We start from the raw sequence: 24,107 nt of genomic DNA on the forward strand, positions 1-24,107 counted from the left end.
GATGGATGGATGGTTGGTTGGTTGGTTGGATGGATGGATGGATGGATGGATGGATGGATGGATGGATGGATGGATGGATGGATGGATGGATTAACCTCCTTTAAGATGTGGCCCAATTGATCACTTGAGATCAGATCGTACTTCCTGCTTCTTATGCAAATAATCAATTGTGTTGTCGTTGTTGTTCAAGTGCTTCTTCATCATTTAACCATCTTTGTTACCATAGTTACCAGGATAATGATAGTTTCACGTGGGAATCAAAACCGCAGTGCATTACACCGCATCGCCACACGTTGCCTTTTGCACCTGTCATCATTATTACGACCATTAGATGTCATCTAGCAACAAAACGTATCTACAGGAAACCTGCTGCACAAATGATGGGGGGGGGGGGGGGTTATTTGTTAATTAGTGAGCAAATTATCAGCAAGTTGTAGCATCAAATAGATTTGATGGACCAAGTTTTCCCATTTAACTCTTTGCCAAATGTGTTATCCTGGAGCGCACAACCAATACTGGGCCTGATCAAACAAATAGCTCAGGAATTCGTAAATATTAATAACATTTTAATCGTTGTCAGGGTTGAATTACAGGACAGTCCTCTTTTGCTGTCCTCAAAAAATAGAAAGAAAAGAAAGAAAATCGATAGCCTAAATAAACAAAAGATGTGGCTTCTTTTCTTCTTGCAGCCCCAGCGTCTCCCTTCATTCTGCTTCTCAAAATCATTAGTCTATATTTAGCTGAAGAAATAAATACCCGTCAGTGTTTTCAGCGGACTAATCGGGCCCCGGGGGCAGAAACATAATCAAACACTGCAGAGGTCTCGAGGGGCTGAAGTCAGAATAGAAGCTGATGAGAGTTGGAGCAGACGAGGGTTCGACTACATTCCTCAGATGACTCCGGCGCTAAGACAACAGTTTAAATGGACAAAGTGAAAATTAAACATTCACAGCTGCCACGTCGTTATTTAATCATCCTCAAAAAATGTACAGCTATAAAGATCACAGAGGGAATAAGCCATCACCTGAGCAGGCATAAACCTATTTATTTCTTCTTTAAACTTGTTTCTCTGTCTTTCTGTCTATTTGCATTTTCCTGTTTGTTGTCTTTTGTACCAAGTCATTTCCTGCTGTTTGTCATTCACTATCACAGATCAGATCAGACTGAACACTCAGGTCAGGACCTGCTGGGCGCCTGAAATGTGTCACAGGGGATTTATTTACTTATTAAATGAGACAAGTTTGGTGATAAATAAAGTTTAAGACATTTAACTTGATTCATCATCACTCTTTAAACCCCATGCATTTACCGAAAACAAAAGAAAGCTCAACTCACACAAAGAAAGAAACTCATGAGAGTTTTGAGACCTTCTGTGTCAATGGTGAGAAAAACGCTGTGTAATCTTTAACAGGAAGCAGAAACAACAGCATCAGGCTGTAATGGTCAGAATAAAATCTGCTGGAACGAGTCTCCTGTGTGTCCTGAGGTTGGTTTAGTGCAGGTTCAGCTCTGCAGCAAATTAGCATATAGCACGTGAGCATGGAAGTGTGTGCAACTGAGGGCTGACAGCGCATGGGCTAATTTTAGAAGCAGTCACTTAATTAAAGAACTAGAGAAGTGAAAACTTAGACCCCATCACAAAGTTTATCTTTGTGTGAGTTCAGATAAAAACACAACAGAATTTGGCTGTTAGCCTTTTATAGAAATGAACCAGCTGCTCTGATGATACGGTGAGCTAAGCTAGCTAACAACAGCTTAACAACTACAAATACCATGCAGCCAGAAATGATTTGAGGTCATGTACATTTCTAACAATAAATGTTACATATAAAGTTTCAGCAAAATATACTTTAGTTTCTATTTATGTTTTTTCTCAGTAGATATAGGCTAATGTTCATTTTCGCCTGTATGCCGATGACACAACTCTATCTACCAATCTTGCATAAAGTATAATTCTACCACAGCTGTTAACATTGTATAAAGAGATGTTTAAGAGCTATTGCCAATAATTGCCCAACTTGTGCTACTGTAATATATAACAATGCAATGTCAATAATGGAACAAGCTAGCACATCTTCATTCAATGCAAAACAGTAGCACATGCTCAGCGTTAGCAGCATTTAACAGCATCGACTGATAAGGAACAAGCTAGCAAGCATTAAAGCAGAAGTAAGTGGAATGTTTGTGTTAATATAAGTCTTAAATAGTTATATCTTCCGACAGCAATCACTTATATAGAGTGTTTGGTCTGAAACACGGGTCTGTCAGTCACTCTGCTCTGCTGTAAGCCGAGGAGAAAACTTTCCTTGTATCCTACAACCTTTATCCAATGAGGAGAGAGAACAGCATAAAGGGGCGGTCCTCTCTGTGTGTGCAGCCAAGGGATGCGCGTGAATGTGGTGACGTAGGGACGAGGGCGGGGACTGCTAACTCCATCTGCTGACAGGAAGTTAGCCAAAACCACCGGATCGCTTACTTCTGCTTTAATATGACTGAAAGTAGAACTGAAAGCAGGACATTTAGTTTTATATTCATTAAAGGATGTGAACGACTGCAGGAGTGTTATACTTTCTTTCAATGATATAGGCTACTTTTGTTTTATTCATATTTGGCACGTGTGAAATCAGATATCCGTTTGTTTATTTGTTTGTTATTTTGAAATCCGTCTTCATAAAGCTCATACACAATGAAATGTTTTGTTTGTGGTCATTAACCTCAGCTGATCACCTCCTACTCTCCAGGTCTAAAGTGGTTTGGCAGCCTCACCAACCTCTCAACCCGCTGTTCCTCGGAGAAGGCCAAGAACGCCAAGGCAGCGTTGGCGGCGCCAACCCCAGAGCATGATGGGAGCCTCTGCAGGACCATCAAGCCGTCGGTGAAGAGGGAGAAATCGGTGGACGACATGGAGCCCTGCCTCCACAGCACCGGCTACGCCCGCTCCACCGACATGTACACGCACGTGGGCACGGTGCCTCGCGGTGAGAGGCAGAAGAGGAGCGTCAAGGGGCTGAAGGAGAAGGATAAGAAGAAGAAAAGGAAAGAGGAGGAGGAGAGGGAGGAGAGGGAGGAGGCGAGCCGAGGGCAGAGCCAGAGGAAGGCGGGGGAAGATGTCAGAGACTCGCCCCTGCTCAGTGCCCTGTCCAGCCTCAGTCTGTCCAGTCTGGACCGGCCTCTGCCTGTTCCTGCAGCAGCAGCGGGCCGGCCGCTCCCCACCACGCCGTCGCCCACACGGGTTTCACCTTTAACCTCGGCACCTGAGATCTGGGACACTTTAGCTTTAGAGAGCAGTCGACCTGCAGGACTGTCACCGAACAACAACATGGCAGCGACCACGACCACGACGACCGGTCCCAAAGCGGTTTCCCCGCAGGACGTGTACGTGCCGATGGACCCAATCGCCGAATCATCACCAGCACCAGCAGCATCATCATCATCATCGTCGTCATCATCATCGTGTCGTAACCACGTGGATGAGCAGAAAGAGAAACAGCAAACACAGGAAACCTCAAACCCTGAGAGCGGCGCACAGGAAGTGGAGAGAGTGGGCAGGTGAGGCCGATGGTTAACACGTCGACAGCGTGAGAGACGTTGTGTTTGTTTGGGTTAATTTTGACATGTAAACCAGAGAGAGAAGGAACCGTCTGTTATTTAATTCACACTTTTTAAAAGAATCACTCACTGTGCTGAGATCATGATGATTATCACTGCAGTGTGGAAAAAAAAACAGGTTTACATTGGAAACTCATTAAAGACATTGCCTTATGTCTTTGTTTAAAACTAAACAAAATCAACAAAATTTAAAATCCATAAAATTATAAACTTAAATACCAACTTCAAGCAGATTTATAAAAAACACATTTATTCATAATAAATAGTGCACAATAAAAAAAAAAAAAAAAACTGCAATTAAGCTTTTAAATTGAAGCCATAATATCCACTCTGACTTGTCAATAATACATTTGATTAAACAGTATTGGATTGAATCGTATTTAACATATTGCTTTATTTGTATTATATTTTTTTGCTATAATGTTTCATTTAACTTGAAATAAGTAGAAAAATCTGATAGTGGAGCAAGTTTTTCTTTCTTATTACAAGCATTTAAAAAACTTGCTTTCACTGGCAGATTTTTATAGTACTTATTTCAAGTGAAAATTAGTTTGAAACAAGTGGAAATGATCCCAAAACATGTTCATTTTTAGGTGACGAGTCTTATTCTAAGTGGATAGAGTTTAGTTTTGACTAGAAATGAGACATTTTGACAAGAATATTCTTGGAAAGATTTTGAGTTTTGCAGTGCAATATCTTGTTTTATATTGGGATTATGGGGAAAGAAATAGGAAACGTAAAGAAAAAACATATTTTTGTCGACGCTGCAATTGTTACATAACATAATATTACAATCAATAATCGCTGTTCAGTGTATCATCATGATTAAATACATAAAGTTACGGGGAGGGGGGCAGTGGCCGAAGCCGCGGACATGCGCAGTGAGTCCGGCTGCTGCTCCGCCGCGGGTCAGTCCACTCCGCTGGAGGAAACTCAGCGGTGAGAGCAGTCGGGACTGTCCGGGACAAGATGTGCGAAGTTGGGGACGAGAAGTGTGTTCGGTCGGTCCTGTCCGGAGGAGGAGGAGGAGGAGGAGAGAGGAGGTGAGGAGACACGGTGGAGTCAGGGTTTGTGTGTTTGTGTGTATGAGTGTTTGTGTTGAAACATGTTAATGTCGCGTGTTTGTGTGTGTGTGTGTGTCACCTGTGGAACCGTGAACGTGTGTTTGAGTGAGTGTGATGCGTTCAAAGACACGCACACACATGGTTCAGGTTAGTGCGATGCTGTAAAAAAAACCAAAACAAAAAAAACATGAGAAGCTCCTGACTAGTAAAACATTTACAACTAGTCCACTTTGAAGTCAGTGGGTTACCAGTGTGTGTGTGTGTGTGTGTGTGTGTGTGTGTGTGTGGTGCGGACCAGACTGTATGTTACATAAGAGGAGGAATTTGATCCTGCTGCTCTGGCTTCAGTCTGAACAGTGATAAGGATTTATTTTGGCACAGATGCAGCTGCCTGTTACACTTCATCCTGTCTGAACCGACACACACCTGACTCTGACCTTTGACCCCAGGTTAGGCTATAGCCAGATGTGAGTGAGGCAGCTGGACTGGACATGTCCTCAGACCAGACTGTTTGTTTGTTTTTTTTTTTAAAAAAAGAGGCTTGTTTCTATATTGGACGACTCTCAGGATGCATCGGACGATTTTGCAGAGAGTTTAGGAAACACTGACGTTTTATTTTGAAAAGTCGGGGTTGTAGAAACATAACATCCAAATGTGTCACTGTATTGTTGTGCATTGGTTCAGGTTGTTGGCTACAGAGACGTGCTGGACAATAATGAATTTTCTCAAGGCACGATTATTTGGCACAAGACCCAACAAACATCACATCATTAATTGATAGTTGTGGAGTGAAATTGAAGCTTAAATGACCTTTCAGATTGAAATCTGACCATATAATTGCAATATTAAGTTGTTGATTTTTTGAATATCGTGCAAACCTCTAAGTGTCAGGATGCGTTTAAGGTCTGACCCCAGATAATGTGTTGATTTGAGGGAATACTGTCCAACCTGTTGTTGATCAAAGCAGCCAAACAGTTCTCTTCAGATTGGGAAGTTTTAAAGTCCGATATAATAACGATGGTTTGGTGAAGGAAATATTCGATAGCCAATAATTTCAGGTCCACAGTGGTGTTATTGTAGCCTGACTGTGCCGCCGGTGGAGGGTGAACAGATGAACGGACATCGACCATAATGTGAGCTGATGTTTCCATCAATACAGCGATAGATTGGAGGTAGACTGATCAATTGGTCTATACCTCCATTAGACTGATCGATCGGTCTATACCTCCATTAGACTGATCGATCGGTCTATACCTCCATTAGACTGATCGATCGGTCTATACCTCCATTAGACTGATCAATTGGTCTATACCTCCATTAGACTGATCGATCGGTCTATACCTCCATTAGACTGATCGATCGGTCTATACCTCCATTAGACTGATCGATCGGTCTATACCTCCATTAGGAACTAGAAGAGTTGGAGGAGGGACGACCAATCAGAGCTGATGATGAGGAGGAGGAGGAAGGACATGGGTTCAGGTCTGAGACAGGTTTTATGCTTTGCCCAGAAACAACTTAGGGATGTACCTATCCGACTTTTTTAAGGGATAGTTCAACATTTTTGGCAAATTGGCCCATTGCCATAGTCCCTATAGTCATAGCAGTAGGTTCGTTGGCACAGTGGTTAGCACTGTTGCCTCACAGCAAGAAGGTCCTGGGTTCGAATCCCGGGCCGCCCAGGGCCTTTCTGTGTGGAGTTTGCATGTTCTCCCCGTGTCTGCGTGGGTTTCCCCCGGGTGCTCCGGTTTCCCCCCACCACTAAAAACATGTCGGCTAGGTTAATCCTCCAGTCAGCGCCCCTGACCAAAGGCACTGGCTCATAATCTGGAGTTGGTCCCCGGGCGCTGCACCGCGGCTGCCCACTGCTCCTCAGGGATGGGTTAAATGCAGAGAAAGAATTTCACTGTACTAGCTGTATATGTGACTAATAAAGTACCTTTACCTTTACCTTTACCTTTAATTGTCGGTGCAAGCTATTTTTAAAACGGTGGAGCAGAGCCGCAAGTTGTTTTCATGGTAAATTCATGCAAATTCGCTGATGCACGTTCCCGTCTGGGGCAAGTTTTTCAGCATCAGTCTCTGCATTTCCCTCTAAAACAACTCTGTCTGGTAACGTTGTGTTATTATCTCATAGCGTGGTGAATGTGCAGGTCACAACTTGTCCACCAGAGCGTTGCGGAGTTGTTGGATTGTGTATTTGATGAGTTTGATGAGGGAAACCAAGAAATCCCACATTGCCAAAATGTTGAACTATACCAATTGTCCCAATGCCAATGGGCTTAGTGTATCGGACAGTACTGGATAGTACTGGACCTGATACCACCGTTGAAATAATTAACTGTATATGTTTCCGTGTGAAAGACAGTTCAAGCTTGACTTTACTTTCAAAACTTTGTGAAACTTTGTTGCTCTGTGTTTGTTGTCATGGATCAGCCCCGTCATCCCATACCTGATCCAGGTAGCCTATTCCAAGCCAATATCTTGGCCGATATCCAATCTAAAACATGGGGTCGGTGTTATCCTCCAGTAGAAATGCAGCTCTGGTTTTGTTGTGACGACTCAGTGGAAGAACAAAAGCTACTGTTTGCTTCCCATCTGGTGCCAGAGCTCAGCTGACCTCAGACCAGCTCAGTTCTGTTTTCCAGGGAACAGAGCAGAAGTGGTGACGGACGGAGACCAACTGTCACCTTCAACTCGTCCATTCACTCTGTCCGTTCTCTACGTGGAGGTGCTGTCCTGTTTGTCATTAGGGGATATTACGGGAGCTGTGTGTGTGTGTGTGTGTGTCACTCAGATGTGTAATAGCTGCCGGCCAAAGGAGCAGGAAGCTGTAAAAGTTGATGGTGGTTTAGGGAACGCAGCCTCGAGGTGAAGGGAGTTTCCTCTCGCCCAGTTTGGGATAACACCTCAGAAACCGTCAGGGTCTCGGTGAAGTCCGGCATCAGGCGACATGGAACAAAAAAGAAGAGGAAATTTACAGTAAACAGTTTTCACACCAAATATGTGAATTTTATTTTTACATATTTTCACAAACACTACAGTAATGTGACTCAGTGTTGAGTCTTTAAAAGCTTTTAATAAAGTCTTTCAAACCGATGTTGATCAATTGACAGACAACCTCCACCTCCATCGTCCCTATTGATACGCTGAGTTTCTATTAAAAGTCAGAAGATTCACGTCACACACCTCATGTCATCAGGGCCTTTAGTTAGTTCGATTTAGTTAGATAGTTCACCCAAAATTCAAATTTCACTCATTATCTACTCCCCCTCATGTGGACTAAGGGCTGGGAGAAGTTTCAGAGTCCTCCGTGGCTTCTCTGAGTTACAGGGGGTCTCGGCGTAGCAGTGCATGTCCATATGACGGTTGCAAATGGATACCAACTGTCTTCATAACAAAAAGACACACCAAAAAACATCCGAATACCTCCATGCTGCTCGTATGTAATGTCCGTCTTGTATTGAAGCCCCAAATGCGAAATTGTTCCGGAAAAAAATTAAATAAGTCTATATTTCAAGCTTGTTTTGTAGTGTAAGCTCCTCTTCCTGGTCCGACCAAATCTTGCGTTTTTTGGTGTGTCTTTTTGAAACTTCTCACAGCCCTTAGTCCACATGAGGGTGAGTAGATAATGTGTGCAATTTGAATTTTGGGTGAACTATCCCTTTAACGGACGGAGGTTCGAATCCTTTAAATGTTGCGTTTAAAGACCGACTGCATCGTGATTGACTGTGCTGTTTCAAAGGCCCCTCCAAATGTCGCAAAAAATCCTATCCCAGGATGCATTGCGTAGCAGTAATGAAAGCAAATGGCATTCCCTGGTGGATTTTGTTCAAAGTACTTGTGTTGTGCTGAAGGTAGGCTACAACTGTTCAAACCAACAGCCAACAAAAAGAGGTCAAGCTGTTCCGGTTGCTAGGCAAACTGAACCGCCAAACTAGATCTTCGCGGTCTACGGCGGCGGAATTGGGATGCAGTTTACAGTATTTACTCAGAAATCAACTGTTCTAAACTGCTCTAAAACAGGCAGTTACCAGTGGTTACCATAGTGCAACTTCTTCCTTTTCTTCTTATCATTATCATTATTATTATTATAGACATTAATGAGAAATTAGCATGTATAAAATCGTCATCAATATTTTTAGTATATGTACTTATGAACATTTTAGCAGAGGTATTTCATCCATGTTTTGAATATTATAGTCACTTTACACTGAAATATTTTATTTATATAGTTTATACCTGCAGTACTGGTTATATCATTGTCACTTACTTTGCAATATTTTTATATCAATGGTCACTTTACATCACAATATTCTTCTTTCATGCACACCTGCAGTAGAAGTATTTATATTATTTATACTTGTGTTTATATCATTGTCACTTACATTGCAATATTTTTACACCATAGTGACTTTACCTATCGATACTTTTATATCAGGCCACCTTAAAGCCTTATATCCTCAGTAGTTGTTTTTACGCATTACCTGGTTGAAGGTTGATTTGTTTTTATTAGGGCCCGAGCGGCGACTGCAAGTCGCCCAGCGAAAGCCCTATTGTAATTCGTTCATGCCCCAACGTGCACGTGACCCCAATGTGCAAGTGACCCCAAAGTAATCAAGTAGTGAAGTAATCATGTGGTATGGAAGACCCAGGGGGAAAAATGCTATATTGAAATTGTAATGTTTATTAGGGCCCGAGCGGCGACTGCAAGTCGCCCAGCGAAAGCCCTATTGAAATTGTAATGTTTATTATTCTTATTATTATTCACGCGACTCTTCATGCCCCAATTTCGCCCCTTTCCCCAACTGGAAAAGTTGTCTAACTTTGCATGTCCCTCCGGCCTCATCCGAAATTCGATATTTTTGGGTCGTCGCACATGGTCGACGCAAAATGGCGAAATAGCGCCCCCTACAAACTTTCAAAATCCCCATAGGGAATTTGAGTGACTTTGTCCGATGTTAATAAAATTCGGTACACATATGTATTATACCCAGATATGCAAAAAAGCCTCTTGACCTCATGACCTCAACCCAACAGGAAGTCGGCCATTTTGGTGTAGATTTTTCCCGCCTAAACTTAACTCCTCCCAGAGCGTTCACCCGATCAAGTTCAAATTAGGTATACCACATCTCCAGACCTAGCTGAGCTTACGTTGTGCTCCGTGAGTCCGTAGGTCAAAGGGCGTGGCTGCCAGCGCTCATCAGACTTTGGCGTTCTCGCCATGTCCATACGTGTGGCTCTCACGCCCACATACTTCATCCAATCAACTTCAAACTTGCTGGACATGACGATGGCTCCGCCCTGAACGTCCCGATATATTAACTTCCCACGTAACTCATAGCGCCCCCCGGTGGTAACAGGAAGTGTACTAAAATTTTGAAAATGTACATACTTTGCCCCATCAACTTCATTCCACTTCTACAACATGCAGAACCAGTTGGTGAAGTTACATTATGAACGCTGTGAAGCTACGAGTAATGGCGTCCCTGTGGGGGCGTGGCTAACATTCCTCGCCATGACAATACGTTTGCCCTTTGGATGGCTTTATTGAACTCGTATCAACATGAAAATTGGTACACAGGTCCAGGGTCACGACCTCAACGTTTCTATGTACTCATAGGCGATCTCACTCATTCGCCCCCTAGTGGAAACAGGAAGTGCCATTTTTTGCATCAACATTGTCCGATTTCCACGAAACTTCACATGTGTGATGAGGGACTTACCCTGAACACACCTGCACGCATCCCATTACTGCCCCCTAGTGGACGAACCTTTAACTGCTCATAACTCCCTCATGCTTTGTCCGATTTCCACGAAACTTCACATGTGTGATGAGGGGCTGACCCTGAACACACCTGCACGCATCCCATTACTGCCCCCTAGTGGACGAACCTTTAACTGCTCATAACTCCCTCATGCTTTGTCCGATTTCCACGAAACTTCACATGTGTGATGAGGGGCTGACCCTGAACACACCTGCACGCATCCCATTACTGCCCCTAGTGGACGAACCTTTAACTGCTCATAACTCCCTCATGCTTTGTCCGATTTCCACGAAACTTCACATGTGTGATGAGGGGCTGACCCTGAACACACCTGCATGCATCCCATTATTGCCCCCTAGTGGACGAACCTTTAACTGCTCATAACTCCCTCATGCTTTGTCCGATTTCCACGAAACTTCACATGTGTGATGAGGGGCTGACCCTGAACACACCTGCACGCATCCCATTACTGCCCCCTGCTGGATGAACCATTAACTGCTCATAACTCCTTCATGCTTTGTCCGATTCACTCCAAACTTCACATGAGTGATGAGGGGCCGCCCCTGAACGCACCCACACACAACTGCTTAGCGCCACCTGGTGGATGAACGAAACATTGCAGCCCCGACATGCCTCAGGCCCCGCGGTGGCATGGGCGAGCGAGGGCCCGTCATCGCCGCTTGCGGCTTTAATTATTATTATTATTATTCACGCGACTTTTCATGCCCCAATTTCGCCCCTTTCCCAAACTGGAAAAGTTGTCTAACTTTGCATGTCCCTCCGGCCTCATCCGAAATTCGATATTTTTGGGTCGTCGCACATGGTCGACGCAAAATGGCGAAATAGCGCCCCCTACAAACTTTAAATTTGCCCTCGCCTATTGGGTTACTTTGTCGTAGGCAGACGAAATTTGGTACACACATTCATCATCCCCAGACGCACAAAAAAGTCTCTTAACGTCATGGTAAAATCTCAACAGGAAGTCGGCCATTTTGATTTTAATTTTCAATTTTTGCCATTTTTTGGCCATTTTTGGACATTTCCACTACTTACGTTTGATCTAACTCGTCCTAGGGATTTCACTCGATCGACTTCAAATTTGTTTTCCAGCATCGAAACCCCATGATGACCTTATCTTGTGCTCCGCAGGTGTGTAGGTCATAGGGCGTGGCTGCTATGGCTCAATTCACATTGGCGATTGTTTCGGTGCTCGCCATGTAAATACGAATGGCTCTCACGCCCACATACTTTATCGTAGCTACTTCAAACTTGCTGGACATGATGATGGCTCCGCCCTGAACGTCCCGATATATTAATTTCCTACGTCACTCATAGCGCCCCCCGGTGGTAACAGGAAGTGACCAGTTTTTACATTACGTGTACTGATTCCACATAGTTGACCCCATCAACTTCATTCCACTTCTACAACATGCAGAACCAGTTGGTGAAGTTACATTATGAACGCTGTGAAGCTATGAGTAATGGCGACCGCGTGGCGTCATGGCAACTGATGATCCCTCGCCAAGAAAATACGTTTGGCTTTATGATGGCTTTAATGAACACGTATCATCATGAAAATTGATACACAGGTCCAGGGTCACGACCTCAACGTCTCCATATGCTCATAGGCGATCTCACTCATGTTGCCCCCTAGTGGAAACAGGAAGTGCCATTTTTTGCATCAACATTGTCCGATTTCCACGAAACTTCATATGTGTGATGAGGGACTGACCCTGAACACACCTGCATGCATCCCATTACTGCCCCCTAGTGGACGAACCTTTAACTGCTCATAACTCCCTCATGCTTTGTCCGATTTCCACGAAACTTCACATGTGTGATGAGGGGCTGACCCTGAACACACCTGCACGCATGCCATTACTGCCCCCTAGTGGACAAACCTTTAACTGCTCATAACTCCCTCATGCTTTGTCCGATTTCCAAGAAACTTCACATGTGTGATGAGGGGCTGACCCTGAACACACCTGCACGCATCCCATTACTGCCCTCTAGTGGACGAACCTTTAACTGCTCATAACTCCCTCATGCTTTGTCCGATTCACTCCAAACTTCACACGAGTGATGAGGGGCGGCCCCTGAACGCACCACACCACATGCGGTGACTGCCCCCTGGTGGATGAACGAAACATTGCATTTTTGGCCTCCTTCCGGGGTTTTTTCTCCATTTCTGCTCCGCGCCACGGCCCCGGCGTGCCTCAGGCCCCGCGGTGGCATGGGCGAGCGAGGGCCCGCCATCGCCGCTTGCGGCTTTAATTGTCTATTGTGTCTATATTTTCTGTTGAGTTGTGTTGTGTTTGTGTCTTTGGTGTTTTTAGCCCTCTCTACTTTCTTCCTTACTTGGCTAACAACCGAATTTCCCCGTTATGGGATGAATAAAGTACATCTAATCTAATCTAATCTAATATCCAGAGGGCGTATGATGATATTTATAGTATATATCCCAACATAGATGACATTCATTAATATATGGACATATTGTACATGTTATATATGGCATTTAAGCCTGGGAACAGATGCACATCCCATCCTCTCCGGTCTCAGAGAGCGACCCTGTGTTTCGTCTTTATCATTAAGAGTCAGTAAAAAACACTGGTGTTGCTCATTGAGATGAAACTATTTAAAACAGTCTAGAACAACACAAGTTATCGACATCTGTGAACGTAGCTCTTGACTGTCAGGGAGCTTCTCATGTGGTATGTTTTACTTGTGTGTTCACATCTGTTTGTGTGCGTGTGTGTGTGTGTGTGTGTGTTTGTGTCTGCTCTGAGTTTGTGTTTGGGAACAAAAGGTCACCTCCCTTGACGTTACTCATGAAAATATGCAGCATGTTGAAGAAGAGCAGGGTGACCGAGAAAAGCAAAAAAAAAGGAAAAAAAAGCAAAGAGTCAGTTTCACACTCCCATTGATTGTGTAGTTTCACTGACAGGACACAATCAGCGCTGTCACTGAGAAACTGTGAAACTTGCACTTTGGGAGTTTTTTTTCTTCCATTTCTCTAACGTCAGTCCAGCGGTCTCAGCGGTCGGTCGGCCCCGGGTGCTGCTATCGAGCCTCTGGACTCTGGTAAAGATCCAGCTGCTGCGAGAGGAAGTTTTTCCTCAGCCTCAGCCCTGAAAAAACACCAGACTATTAACAGATACGATACGAGGTTTCACTCACTCAACTCACTCACTCAAGACAAGAGCAGCAGAAAGAAATATTCCTCATCCTCCCTGGAGAAGTCTGTTGTGTTGCAAGCTGTTGCTGGGCGGTGTCGCATTATTAACACACTGCTGCTGCTGTCAGAGAGAGTTGTGCAACAGGACACATGGACAGATAGACGGACAGGAGGAGACACTGTTATTACTGTTACTGTTACTGCTGCTGCTACTGCTGCAGTGTCCAAGCCCACAAACGTATGTAGGCCTATGTATCTGTGGCAACCAGGGCTGAAAACATGTGGGTGAACTGACCCCAGGATGAATAATGAGTTCAAAGGTCAACGTTGTTCTATGAGCTTTAAAGAATGTAAAACCAGCTGAGAGTATAGTTCACTGAACTCGGGAAAACGAGTTCAATGAACTACATAGTATACTGAGTCAGGCTCATGCTGTGAATGGCAGTGTTCTCATTATCAACAATGACTTAATTTAAAGCTCCATACAGTATAAAGGTAGATGTTTGTATTAAAGCTCCATACGGTATAAAGGTAGATGTTTGTATTAAAGCTCCATACGGTATAAAGGTAGATGTTTGTGTTAAAGCTCCATACGGTATAAAGGTAGATGTTTGTATTAAAGCTCCATACGGTATAAAGGTAGATGTTTGTGTTAAAGCTCCATACAGTATAAAGGTAGATGTTTGTATTAAAGCTCCATACGGTATAAAGGTAGATGTTTGTGTTAAAGCTCCATACAGTATAAAGGTAGATGTCCATGTGTAGTGTGATTATAAAGCAGCTCTAGGTTCTATATTAATACTGTGAAAGTGTCAAAGCCTCAGTCCACACAGAAATGCACACAGCCTGTATTCAGAGACTGAACCTTAAAGTAGCACTGTCAGCAGTGATAGCGATAAAAAAAATAAAAAAAACTGAAATATGCAATAAGTAGGTCCAGGGGAGCTATAACTATCTGTACACAAAATATAGACAACAGTGTATAGTGCCTGTGGAGCAAATGCAGAATTCCTTTAAGTTATGAGACAAGCCGGCTTCTGAACGGCGCGCTATGTAAAGAGGACGAGGATGTTTATATCTAACACGCTGCACCACTGGTCCCATCTAGTGGCTGAACTAAGAATTGGAAAATGGATAGTGCTACTTTAAAACCAGCCGTTGGGACTTCCTGTTACTTTGTGATGTCACAACAAAGCAGTCACCCAAAGCCCCGCCCCCTCACCACCTGGACCCACCATCCAACACTTCCAGGATTATCTGAGTGTTTTATTCTGAAATCTGCTCTATTTTTTGGATCTTTTTTCTCAGAAAACAGTCGGCCAATCAGAAGAGAGGCTCAGAGCCGATCCTCTCTTCTGATTGGCTGAAATCAACCTGTTGTTACTAGAGCTACAGAGAGAAGCTGAGAGAGGAGATGGAAAACTACACTGAGATGTTTTTTTAGATCTTCTCATGGATCAACATTTCAAAATAAAACACAGGAGAAGAAACACATGTCATTTTATAGTCCCTAAAAGACTGAACTATTGGACCTTTTATTGTAATTTGGTTTGATTTAAATAAAAACACTGTTTATAGATGTCTCTTTGGAAAATTAATCAGTAGTAAATTCAGTCAGCTCATCCTTTGAAGTAGTTTTTGAAACCTGTTTTGGTTTAGGCTATATCTTGACAACCTGACAGTTGCTTTAACTTTAAATTAAACTCATGTAACATTTTTTTATTTATTTATCTAACCTTTTGACATATTTGGTTTCTGAAACTCTTTGGTCAATGTTGTTGGGAAAAAAAGTGAAGTCAAATTTTGCGTCATAGCAACCACAGTAAAAATCCCAACGTGAAGCTTATCAGGGTTGCCAGGTTGTTTTGGCACAGGTTACCATGGTGATGCCACTGTCACCATGACCCAGTCAAACCACGCAGTTCTGATGAAGCAGATTTCACTGAATAGTAGGCTATGACTCAGGTGTAAAGTTGAAATGTTGCTTTATAGTCCCCAATCTTTCTTAATGATTTACTGTGAAGCTCCCTTGAGAGAATCATTAACTTATTAATTACTGGGAAAACAGAGACAGTAATTAAATCAAATCAAAAGTCAGAAATAAAGACAGAAATAGTCATAATCAAACGACAAATGTAATTTCTAATGCAAAAATCTAACAGTAAGAACAACTCGCACAACAACCCAAGAGCTGTCTGAGCCCATTAAATTATAAATGTGAAATATAAACCTCATGAAATCCTAAAATATCTGCAGCCAGAACAAATCATGGTGATTCACAGATGGAGAACAAGGTTTTCAGTTTTAGTTGCAAGTGCAGGAGGAAATGTTACAAAACCAACAACAGAGTTCACGCAGTTCACACAGTTCTTTAGCCACGTTAGCGTTAGCACCGGCATCTGTAGGGTCAGTTCTCTCTGGTCTAAATTAGCATGCTAATGTTAGCCTTTAGCTGACATCAGTCGGTAAAGTAAAGCCTCTGTCACTACAGAGTATTTGATGCTTGATAAATGATATGCCAAAGAATCATAATTATCTCATATCTTCATTTGTTATATTTTCTACAGACCTACGGGCCAATCTTTACTCTGTTTATAACAGTTGTCTGTTCTGAGTCTGTTCTGACAGACTGAGTTTGTGGTGTTACCTACCTACCTACCTACCTACCTATCAATTTAACTACCTATCTTTCGGGCTACCTACAGATTGACACCCCTAACCAACAGACCTACCAACTGTCATAGCCACTGACATATACTGTACCTACCTACAAACTGACTGATTGACCTACCTACCAACCAACAGACCTAGGCCTAATTAACATCATATCCACTGATACCAACCTATACCTACCTACTGCCACACTGTACAGATGAGCTGTCTATCAGCCTGCCTACTGTCCAACCTATCTACTGACCTTCCTACCTACCTACAGACTGACTGACTTTCAAAACAACATACATACAGACCAGCTGCATCTGACCTACCTCCCTACCTGCTAACCAAAATACCTACATACCTATCTACTGACCTACCTACCTACAGACTGACTGAACAACTGTACTGACCTCGGTACCTACAATCTACCTGCCTACTGACTTACCTACAGACCATCCAGCTTATAAACCATTCATACCTACGACCAATTTCCTGACCCGTCCATGATCTACCTACCTATATACCTAACCCTAACCTACCCACTCATCTACCTAGCTGTCTTCTGAAGAACCTACAGACCTACCTCACTACCTGCGACCCACCTACCTACTTCAGACTGACATACTTAAATACAGTCTGACTACCTGCCAACTGACCTATCGAACTACCTATAGACCGTTCAGCTAACCATCATACCTTAAGACCTGTTACATACCCATTAGTCTGGCCTGACGGAAGTGCGTTGCTGCGATTAGCCTCTGATTGGTCGGAACAAGCCACCCGGCGGAAGTCCCGCCTCCATGCTGCAGCTTTCACAGTCCGCCCGGTGAAGGGAAACATCAACAAACAACAACAGGAACCGAATCATGTGTCTATAATCCGTCAGCGTTTGCCAACCGCCGTTAAACCGAACAAAAGAATAAATATCCGTCAACGGTTGCCGACCGTCGTTACACCGCGGACCCAAATCCAGTTTCCAGCCGGCAATATTTTGCGAGCGCACCGTTGCTACGGCGCCGACCACAACGATTGTGACTGGCTGAAAAAATTCCAACGGCTGGAATGTTTTTTTCTCTGATCGTGGAATCATAGGCGGACCAGCCAGACCCTTCTTCTTCTCTGGAGGAGGGTCTTGCGAGTGAGACTACCTACCCATCTACCTTCCTACCGACCCAACTATGATCTACCTGCCCAAGGACCTACCTACTCATCTACCTACCTGTCCTCTGACGAACAGACCTACCTCACTACCTGCTAGCCAACAGACACCTACCTACTTACCCACAGACTGACCGATCTACCTGCCTATTATCTTCCTGCCTACCGACCTATCAAACTACCTTACCTACCAACCAACTGCCTACCTGCCTAACTGCTGACCTCTTTATAATCTACGTATCTACCTCCATCCATCCTTCTTCTTTTTCTTCTACTCCTCCTCCTTCATCTTCCTATGAGAGGATGTATATATTTATCTCCAGTCTGTAGTCATGTGACCTCCTCTAACTCGTTCTGTTGTTTCTTTTTGTGTTTCAGCCGCCCGCACTTGACAGACAGCAGTGGAGAGTATGTAAAGGTGAGTTTGTTTTCTACACTGCCTCAGCTCTGGTTTCCTCCAACGCTCTCGCTTCCCTTTTGTCGGACAAGTCGCTCCTCTGTTTCAGCAGAGCTTTCGCTCGGAGCTCGTTTCTTCTGATCCTTGCGCACACGGCACGCAGGTTCTCTAATTCGATCAGGCCGGGGCCTCCAGACCGGACTCTGGGAATGTGGCCCTCTGCCGTGGCAAACGCTTTGAAGCTTGCACCGGTTGCCAATGGCGACCGACCGCAGCGGCCTCGATTCGGGCCGGCAGCTCTTGCCTGGAAAAGGTGGAGAGGAGAGGAGAGGAGAGGCGCGAGAGAGTTTCCAGTTCATTGACTTATAATTGGATACTTGACAAACACACTCGTCTGAATGGGACAAGCTGGCATTGAACGATAATGCTAATGAAATTAAAGCCATTCATTAGGGGCTTCCAGGTCTTCACCCCACCCCCCACCGTCTATCCCCTCTCACCAACACACACACACACACACACATACACACAGACATGATGTCATAGGTCACTTTTGCAGACATTTCATTGACTTGCATCCATTTCCTGGACTCACCACCGACCCAAAATACATCGGTTTTCCAATTAGGGGCACAGCTTTTACCGTCCCCAATTTGTCACCAAAAATAGACTATGGCAGACATACACACACAAACACACACAAACACACACAGATACACACACACACACACACACACTCCTGTTTTGTTTTGGAAGTGGCCCTGGCCCGACGCCAAGCCCTTGATTAACAGTTGAGTGGGGCAAACCACTTTGTCAAAGCAAGAGGGCACCTACATAACAGTAAGAGAGCAGTGTGTGCGTGTGTGTGCGTGTGTGTGTGTCTCTGTGTGTGTGTGTGTGTGTGTGTGTGTGTGTATGTGTGTGCGTGTGTTCAACAGACAAAAGCATTCCCAGCCTGTCCTCGTTGTAAACTCATGATATACAGTAGCTTCTTCTTTTTTCTTTTTTTTTTTTGGTTTTGTGTGTGTGTATAAACTAAAGACGGGACAGACAAAGCTCTGCTGAGTGATGACCCCCGTCGCACAATGACGTTGCCACGGCGACGAGGCCAAGACTCCATCCAGCATGGGTCTGGGACGGGTCTCGGGCCCCTGGTGCCGCCAAGTGTGGATGCCAGTGTGGGAATGCCAAAACTTGCCCCCCCTACACCCCCAACACCCCAACACCCCACCACTCTGTCCTCTATTAAAACACACTGGGTGCTGCAGTTTGACTAGATTTACCCACAATGCTTGTTCTCGCAGAGTCTGATGGTGTTGATCCAGGCGAGAGGAAGGTGCAGCAGAGGCTCCGTGATGCTCTAAACTTGTTGTTGTTTGTGTGTCTGTGTGTGTGTCTGTGTGTGTGTGTTTCTGACTGTGCGCCTGTGATGCCCTTCAAGTTCTCCAAAGAGAAGTTCTGGCTGGAGCCGCCGTCGGAGCAGCAGAGGAAGCAGCTGGAGGAGGAGCTGAAGCTGAGCGGCACCAACCTGAAGAGCCACGCCTGGTACCACGGACACATCCCCTGGGAGGTCCGACACACACACACACACACACACACACATAAAACTGCACATGAAACCCTTAAAAATACACAAAGTTTTTACAGTTTAGTTATATAATTGCATTTTGGTGCATTTAAAGGAGAATTCCGGTCATTTTTTACCCCTAAATCGTTGTCCTGATGGCCACCCAGTGTTGGTTGGAGCAAAAAACGCGACTAAAATTGATGCAGGCAAACCGGAGTTACACCATGGCTACGCTAGGCGCTAGGGATGGCGACAACGCTAACCCATGGGGGCAATTCTTTCAACCGCAACAAACACTCAGAAAACAATCAAATATCTATGGTACATGACTGGAATCCTTACGAGACACCACTGAACTCATATAGTGTACAGTATAAACAGTATAAACTTTGTGTTTTTGCATGTAATCACTCACCTCAGACTCTGAAACTTCCTGGAAAGACATTACTATCCGATCGCAGAGCGCCTGCTCTCCCTGCCACAGAAACAAACACTTTTTCCTTGTTGTGATGATTTCTTTACAAAAATAAACGGTCTGAGATATTTTGGACATTACCACTGCACGGCTCGACTGTTTATTTTTGTAATGTCTTTCCAGGATGTTTCAGAGTTCGGCTATCTGAGGTGAGTGACTAGGCTACATGCAAAAACACAAAGTTTATACTGTTTATCTACTCTACACTATATGAGTTAAGAGGTGTCTCGTAAGGATTCCAGTCATGTACCATAGATATTTGATTGTTTTTTGAGTGTTTGCTGTGGTTGAAAGAATTGCCCCCATAGGTTAGCGTAACAACAGCTCCTGATCCAGATTATATATTATATTAGGATAACGTCTTATGTTTCCCTCCAAAAGTCTCAGAAATCGGGGTCATGTTGGAGCTGGACCACCAGAGGGAGCTGTGTTCAACCAGCAGCTTTAAAGGCTTCATCCGGTTTTTTAAATCCATTTTCATACAAGTACAAAAAGAACAAAACAGATAAAGTAACAGTGATGATACAGTGAACAGTCTTTGGACCAAGACCTGGATCTGGACCCGGGGTGATTTGGCGGTCTCTGGTTCAGGGTGGAGGCTGACACTAGGGGATCTGCTTTATTTGGAAAAACACCTCAGCTCCTTAGTGACAGGAAGGAAGGAGCCAGCACATCAGCACAAACTGAATGTTATGTAAAAAACCTTTAGTGAAGTGAAACGTGTAAAACATTGTTTTCATAAAAACAGGTGTCAGAGAGTCTGGTGTTGAACCACGGCGACTTCCTCATCAGAGACTCTCAGTCCAGTCCGGGCGACTTCGTCCTCACCGGCCGCTGGGAGCAGAAGACGCTCCACTTCCTCATCAGGAGGACGGTGGTCCAGTCCGGCGAGACCTACACGCGGATCCAGTTCAGCCTGGGGGGCGAGGCCTTCGACTCCATCCCGGCGCTGGTTCACTTCTACGTGGGCGGCCGGGCGGCTCTGAGCCGGCGGAGCGGAGCTCAGATCCACCGGCCGGTGAACAGGACGCTGCCGCTCAGCTACCTGGAGACGGCCTTCTGCACCGCCGCCGGCCCCGCGGGCCAGAAGAGCGCAGAGGAGAGGGTGTGTCCCAGCAGGTGAGGCCCCTAAAGACCTGGATGCTGATATTTAAAACATTTTAACACAAAACGCAACAAACTTCAGAAAATCTGTGCTTTGTTCAAATGTTTTTTTTGATGCATCAATCAACTGCTTGTCAGTGGCGTCCCTTTAATTAGCCCCGAATATTAATTTCTCCCCCAAAAAATGTATTTTTTATTTTTTTTAAGATCACATCCTCAAACTACGGTTATCTTATGTTGATGCTTCGATAAAACAGTGTTTTAGGACAGGTTTGAGTAACAATTAAATTTTTTTTTTTTCTCTTTATTGACAAGCAAGTAGAGTACAATAATGTTTTTAGACAAAAAATAGATATGAAACAAGGTAATAATCAGGCGAGACGGTAATAAAAAAAACAAAGAGAAGAGGAGAGAAACAAACAAACCAAAAAAAACAAAAAAGGTTTGGCACACAAGTGGTTAACACGTCCAGGTAGCACGTGACGTCATTCACCCAAAACGGCAGCAGGCGCGCTTGACAACAGCAAGCTGCAGCTGTCTTTGGGTACTAGAAGCAGCTGAAGTGTAACAAGATGTCACAAAAAAAGATTTCCATGTTTTTCTCCCCGAAGGTGGTCAGCAATCAAAGAGGTAATATAATGGGAATAGAAATTATGTAAAAATGTATAATTTCGAAAAGAGTGTTGCAGCTGGAACTACTAGAGGGAAGCAGCTAACGTTAGCTAGCTAGCAGCTAGTTGATATTACATGGGGAAAAAAACGATCTGTTATTATTAGCATCTGTCTGTAAATGCAATTGTAGTGTGTGAGAATTGTGTACCTAAAAATAATTAAGCTTGGGCTTCTTCTAGAGGGGAAAGTAGAACCATCTTGTTTACTTTCTTTTTCATGCATGATAGCAGCTAGCTAGCAGACAGCGATCCTGCACAGCCTGCCTCTTTTACTGTAGCTGCTAATGTGTTTGAAAAACAATGTGTTGTTACCTACCTAGCTAATGTCAGTACATGGGTGCAAACTAAATTCAAAATGGGTCATTCATTTGATGATCTGTGGTTATGGGATTGCATCGTTTTCACCTTTTTCACCGGTGATGGAGAATGTCTCTGTCTAAAAATGTTGACAGAGCGCGCGCATCTGCTTAACTCTTCTGGGCTAAGCCCCGGATGTGTCAAAATCCTAGAGACGCCCCTGCTGCTTGTTCTGTAAAATGTCAGAAAGTAGTCAGACTAATTTAGTTATTTTGTCTGATAATGTGTGCAGAAGTGCAAAATTCTCAGTTAAAGTAAAAACAGAAACTAGAAATAGATTCCTAATGAGTCTGTTTAGAGCATTGTCTTTAAAACTGAGCACAAGAAAAACAGAGAAAAGAGAGACAGATTGGGGAAAGCCAGTTTAGAGGTTTAACTGTGTGAATTAAATGCAGGTCATGAAGGTAAAAACCACACCAGGTCTCTGATGAACAAGTGCAGACGGGTCAGTGGGACGCTGGTGTTTTAGTTCACAGGCAAAAATGACAAACACAGGAGGACTGTGGTTTGGTTTTATCTCAACTTTTCCACTCAGGTCTTCTCAAACCGAACTTGTGGTGCTTTCACTGACACACTGTTTGGGTCTGCATGTGTATGTGTGTGCACAGTAAGAGATAAAGAAGGCAGTTCAATGTGTTTTATATTAAACATAGGACATTAGTATGATTAAGACAAAATTCTCTTAAACAGTCTCTCCATCTCTCCATCTCTCTCTCCTTTCACCTCCATGCAGTCCTTCCTCGCTCCACCACAGGGAGGCAGACGTGAGCAGAGAAGATCAGACTCTGCAGACGACCAGAGAAACGTGTCTGTTGACTCCGTACAGCACCAACAACAACAGTGAGTTCAGTTCAACACCAAATATATAAAAAACAAAGTCCATAACAAAGACGTGAGCTGTATATGAATTTGTTTTTCCCTTTCTCCAATTTAAATGTATACAAAGCAGTTGTATAATAATGTTAATGGACACTTAAAAACTATATGTTTATTGACTTTAGATTATTAATTTACTGTTACATTACACTGTAATATTTATATACAGACACACACATATATGTTCAAACATACTGTGATCACCCATAGTATGTGTTGAACAAGTCTGACAATCCAGAGTGGGAAGATAGTCATGTTTGTAATTAATAATATATCAGTAAGAAAAACATATATAATTTATCTGTAAGTTGCGTTTCTGATAAACTCACATATATGGATTGATTAAACACCTTTATCATTATTCACATAAGGTAACAACCATAAAGAATAGTAATAGATATTTTTTGATATATGTACTGTACCTATACAAATTTTACTTTGCATATTTGACACAGTTTATAAACTTATATTCTCATATATCCAGATAAGAGTTTATATGTGATAATAATAATAAATGTCTTTATATTGGTGAGGTATATGGAAACATCTTTCCTCTGGTAGCTAAGGAGGTGACAGTCTGGAAATCTGTGTTGTAATTTAGTTCTTTAATATAAACAATTAAAATAAATATATCATCTCATTAGAATTTGTCAAAACAGGAAGTGAATGTGAGACATATACTTCTCAACCCGAAACTAAACTTGCCCTGAGAGTGTAATTTGATTACAATAAAGCTCACGCTAATTAATTCAGGTGTTTAACGAGTGTAAGAAGACACCAGTAAGCTGCTGTTCTTCTGTAGCTCTTGTTCAACAAACTCAATAATAGTCATTTAATATGTCACCATTTATTTAAGATAATACCCATTGTTAAGCTTTTACACCACCTGCTCTGGTCCAGTAAACACACAGACTTGTGTTTGTGTCTGTTATCACACTCTTCTCACGCAGCAAATAAAACTTTATATGAGGATGATAAATGGTACAACGGCAAACATAAAGTCCGTGTAGAGTGAAACTAGATTTGTTTTCTTAGTTAATCACATCCGGACAGATGTCTTATCAACCATCTTGCCAAATTTGAATGCTAGAAAAACTCATTTAGCCTAGTGTATGAAATTAGATTTTAAAATCATGACAAAATCAAGCAGTTCTCTCAGCTCTGGAAGCTGGGGGCGTGTCTGCTGGTGCACTTAAGTCAAATTTCAACTGTCAATGATATACCA

At 43.4% G+C, this 24,107-nt stretch overlaps 1 protein-coding gene across 2 annotated transcripts in view; it reads left to right on the forward strand.

The window, feature by feature from the left end:
- LOC146980920 (SH2 domain-containing protein 3C-like) overlaps positions 1–24,107 on the forward strand; it is a 47,482-nt gene that overhangs the window by 5,421 nt on the left and 17,954 nt on the right. The window contains exons 2-7 of one of the 2 annotated variants that reach the window (XM_085785835.1): positions 2,742–3,549; positions 17,814–17,861; positions 18,014–18,153; positions 19,272–19,402; positions 20,623–20,993; positions 22,740–22,846. In XM_085785835.1, coding sequence (XP_085641961.1) covers positions 2,742–3,549; positions 17,814–17,861; positions 18,014–18,153; positions 19,272–19,402; positions 20,623–20,993; positions 22,740–22,846 — 1,605 coding nt within the window. The remainder of the gene's footprint in view (positions 1–2,741; positions 3,550–17,813; positions 17,862–18,013; positions 18,154–19,271; positions 19,403–20,622; positions 20,994–22,739; positions 22,847–24,107) is intronic. The other variant, XM_085785834.1, reaches the window with a different exon arrangement.

This window comes from Trachurus japonicus, chromosome 9 (genome assembly GCF_045865225.1).
Source record: "Trachurus japonicus isolate A0001 chromosome 9, Traja_1.0".
Lineage (NCBI taxonomy): Eukaryota > Metazoa > Chordata > Actinopteri > Carangiformes > Carangidae > Trachurus > Trachurus japonicus.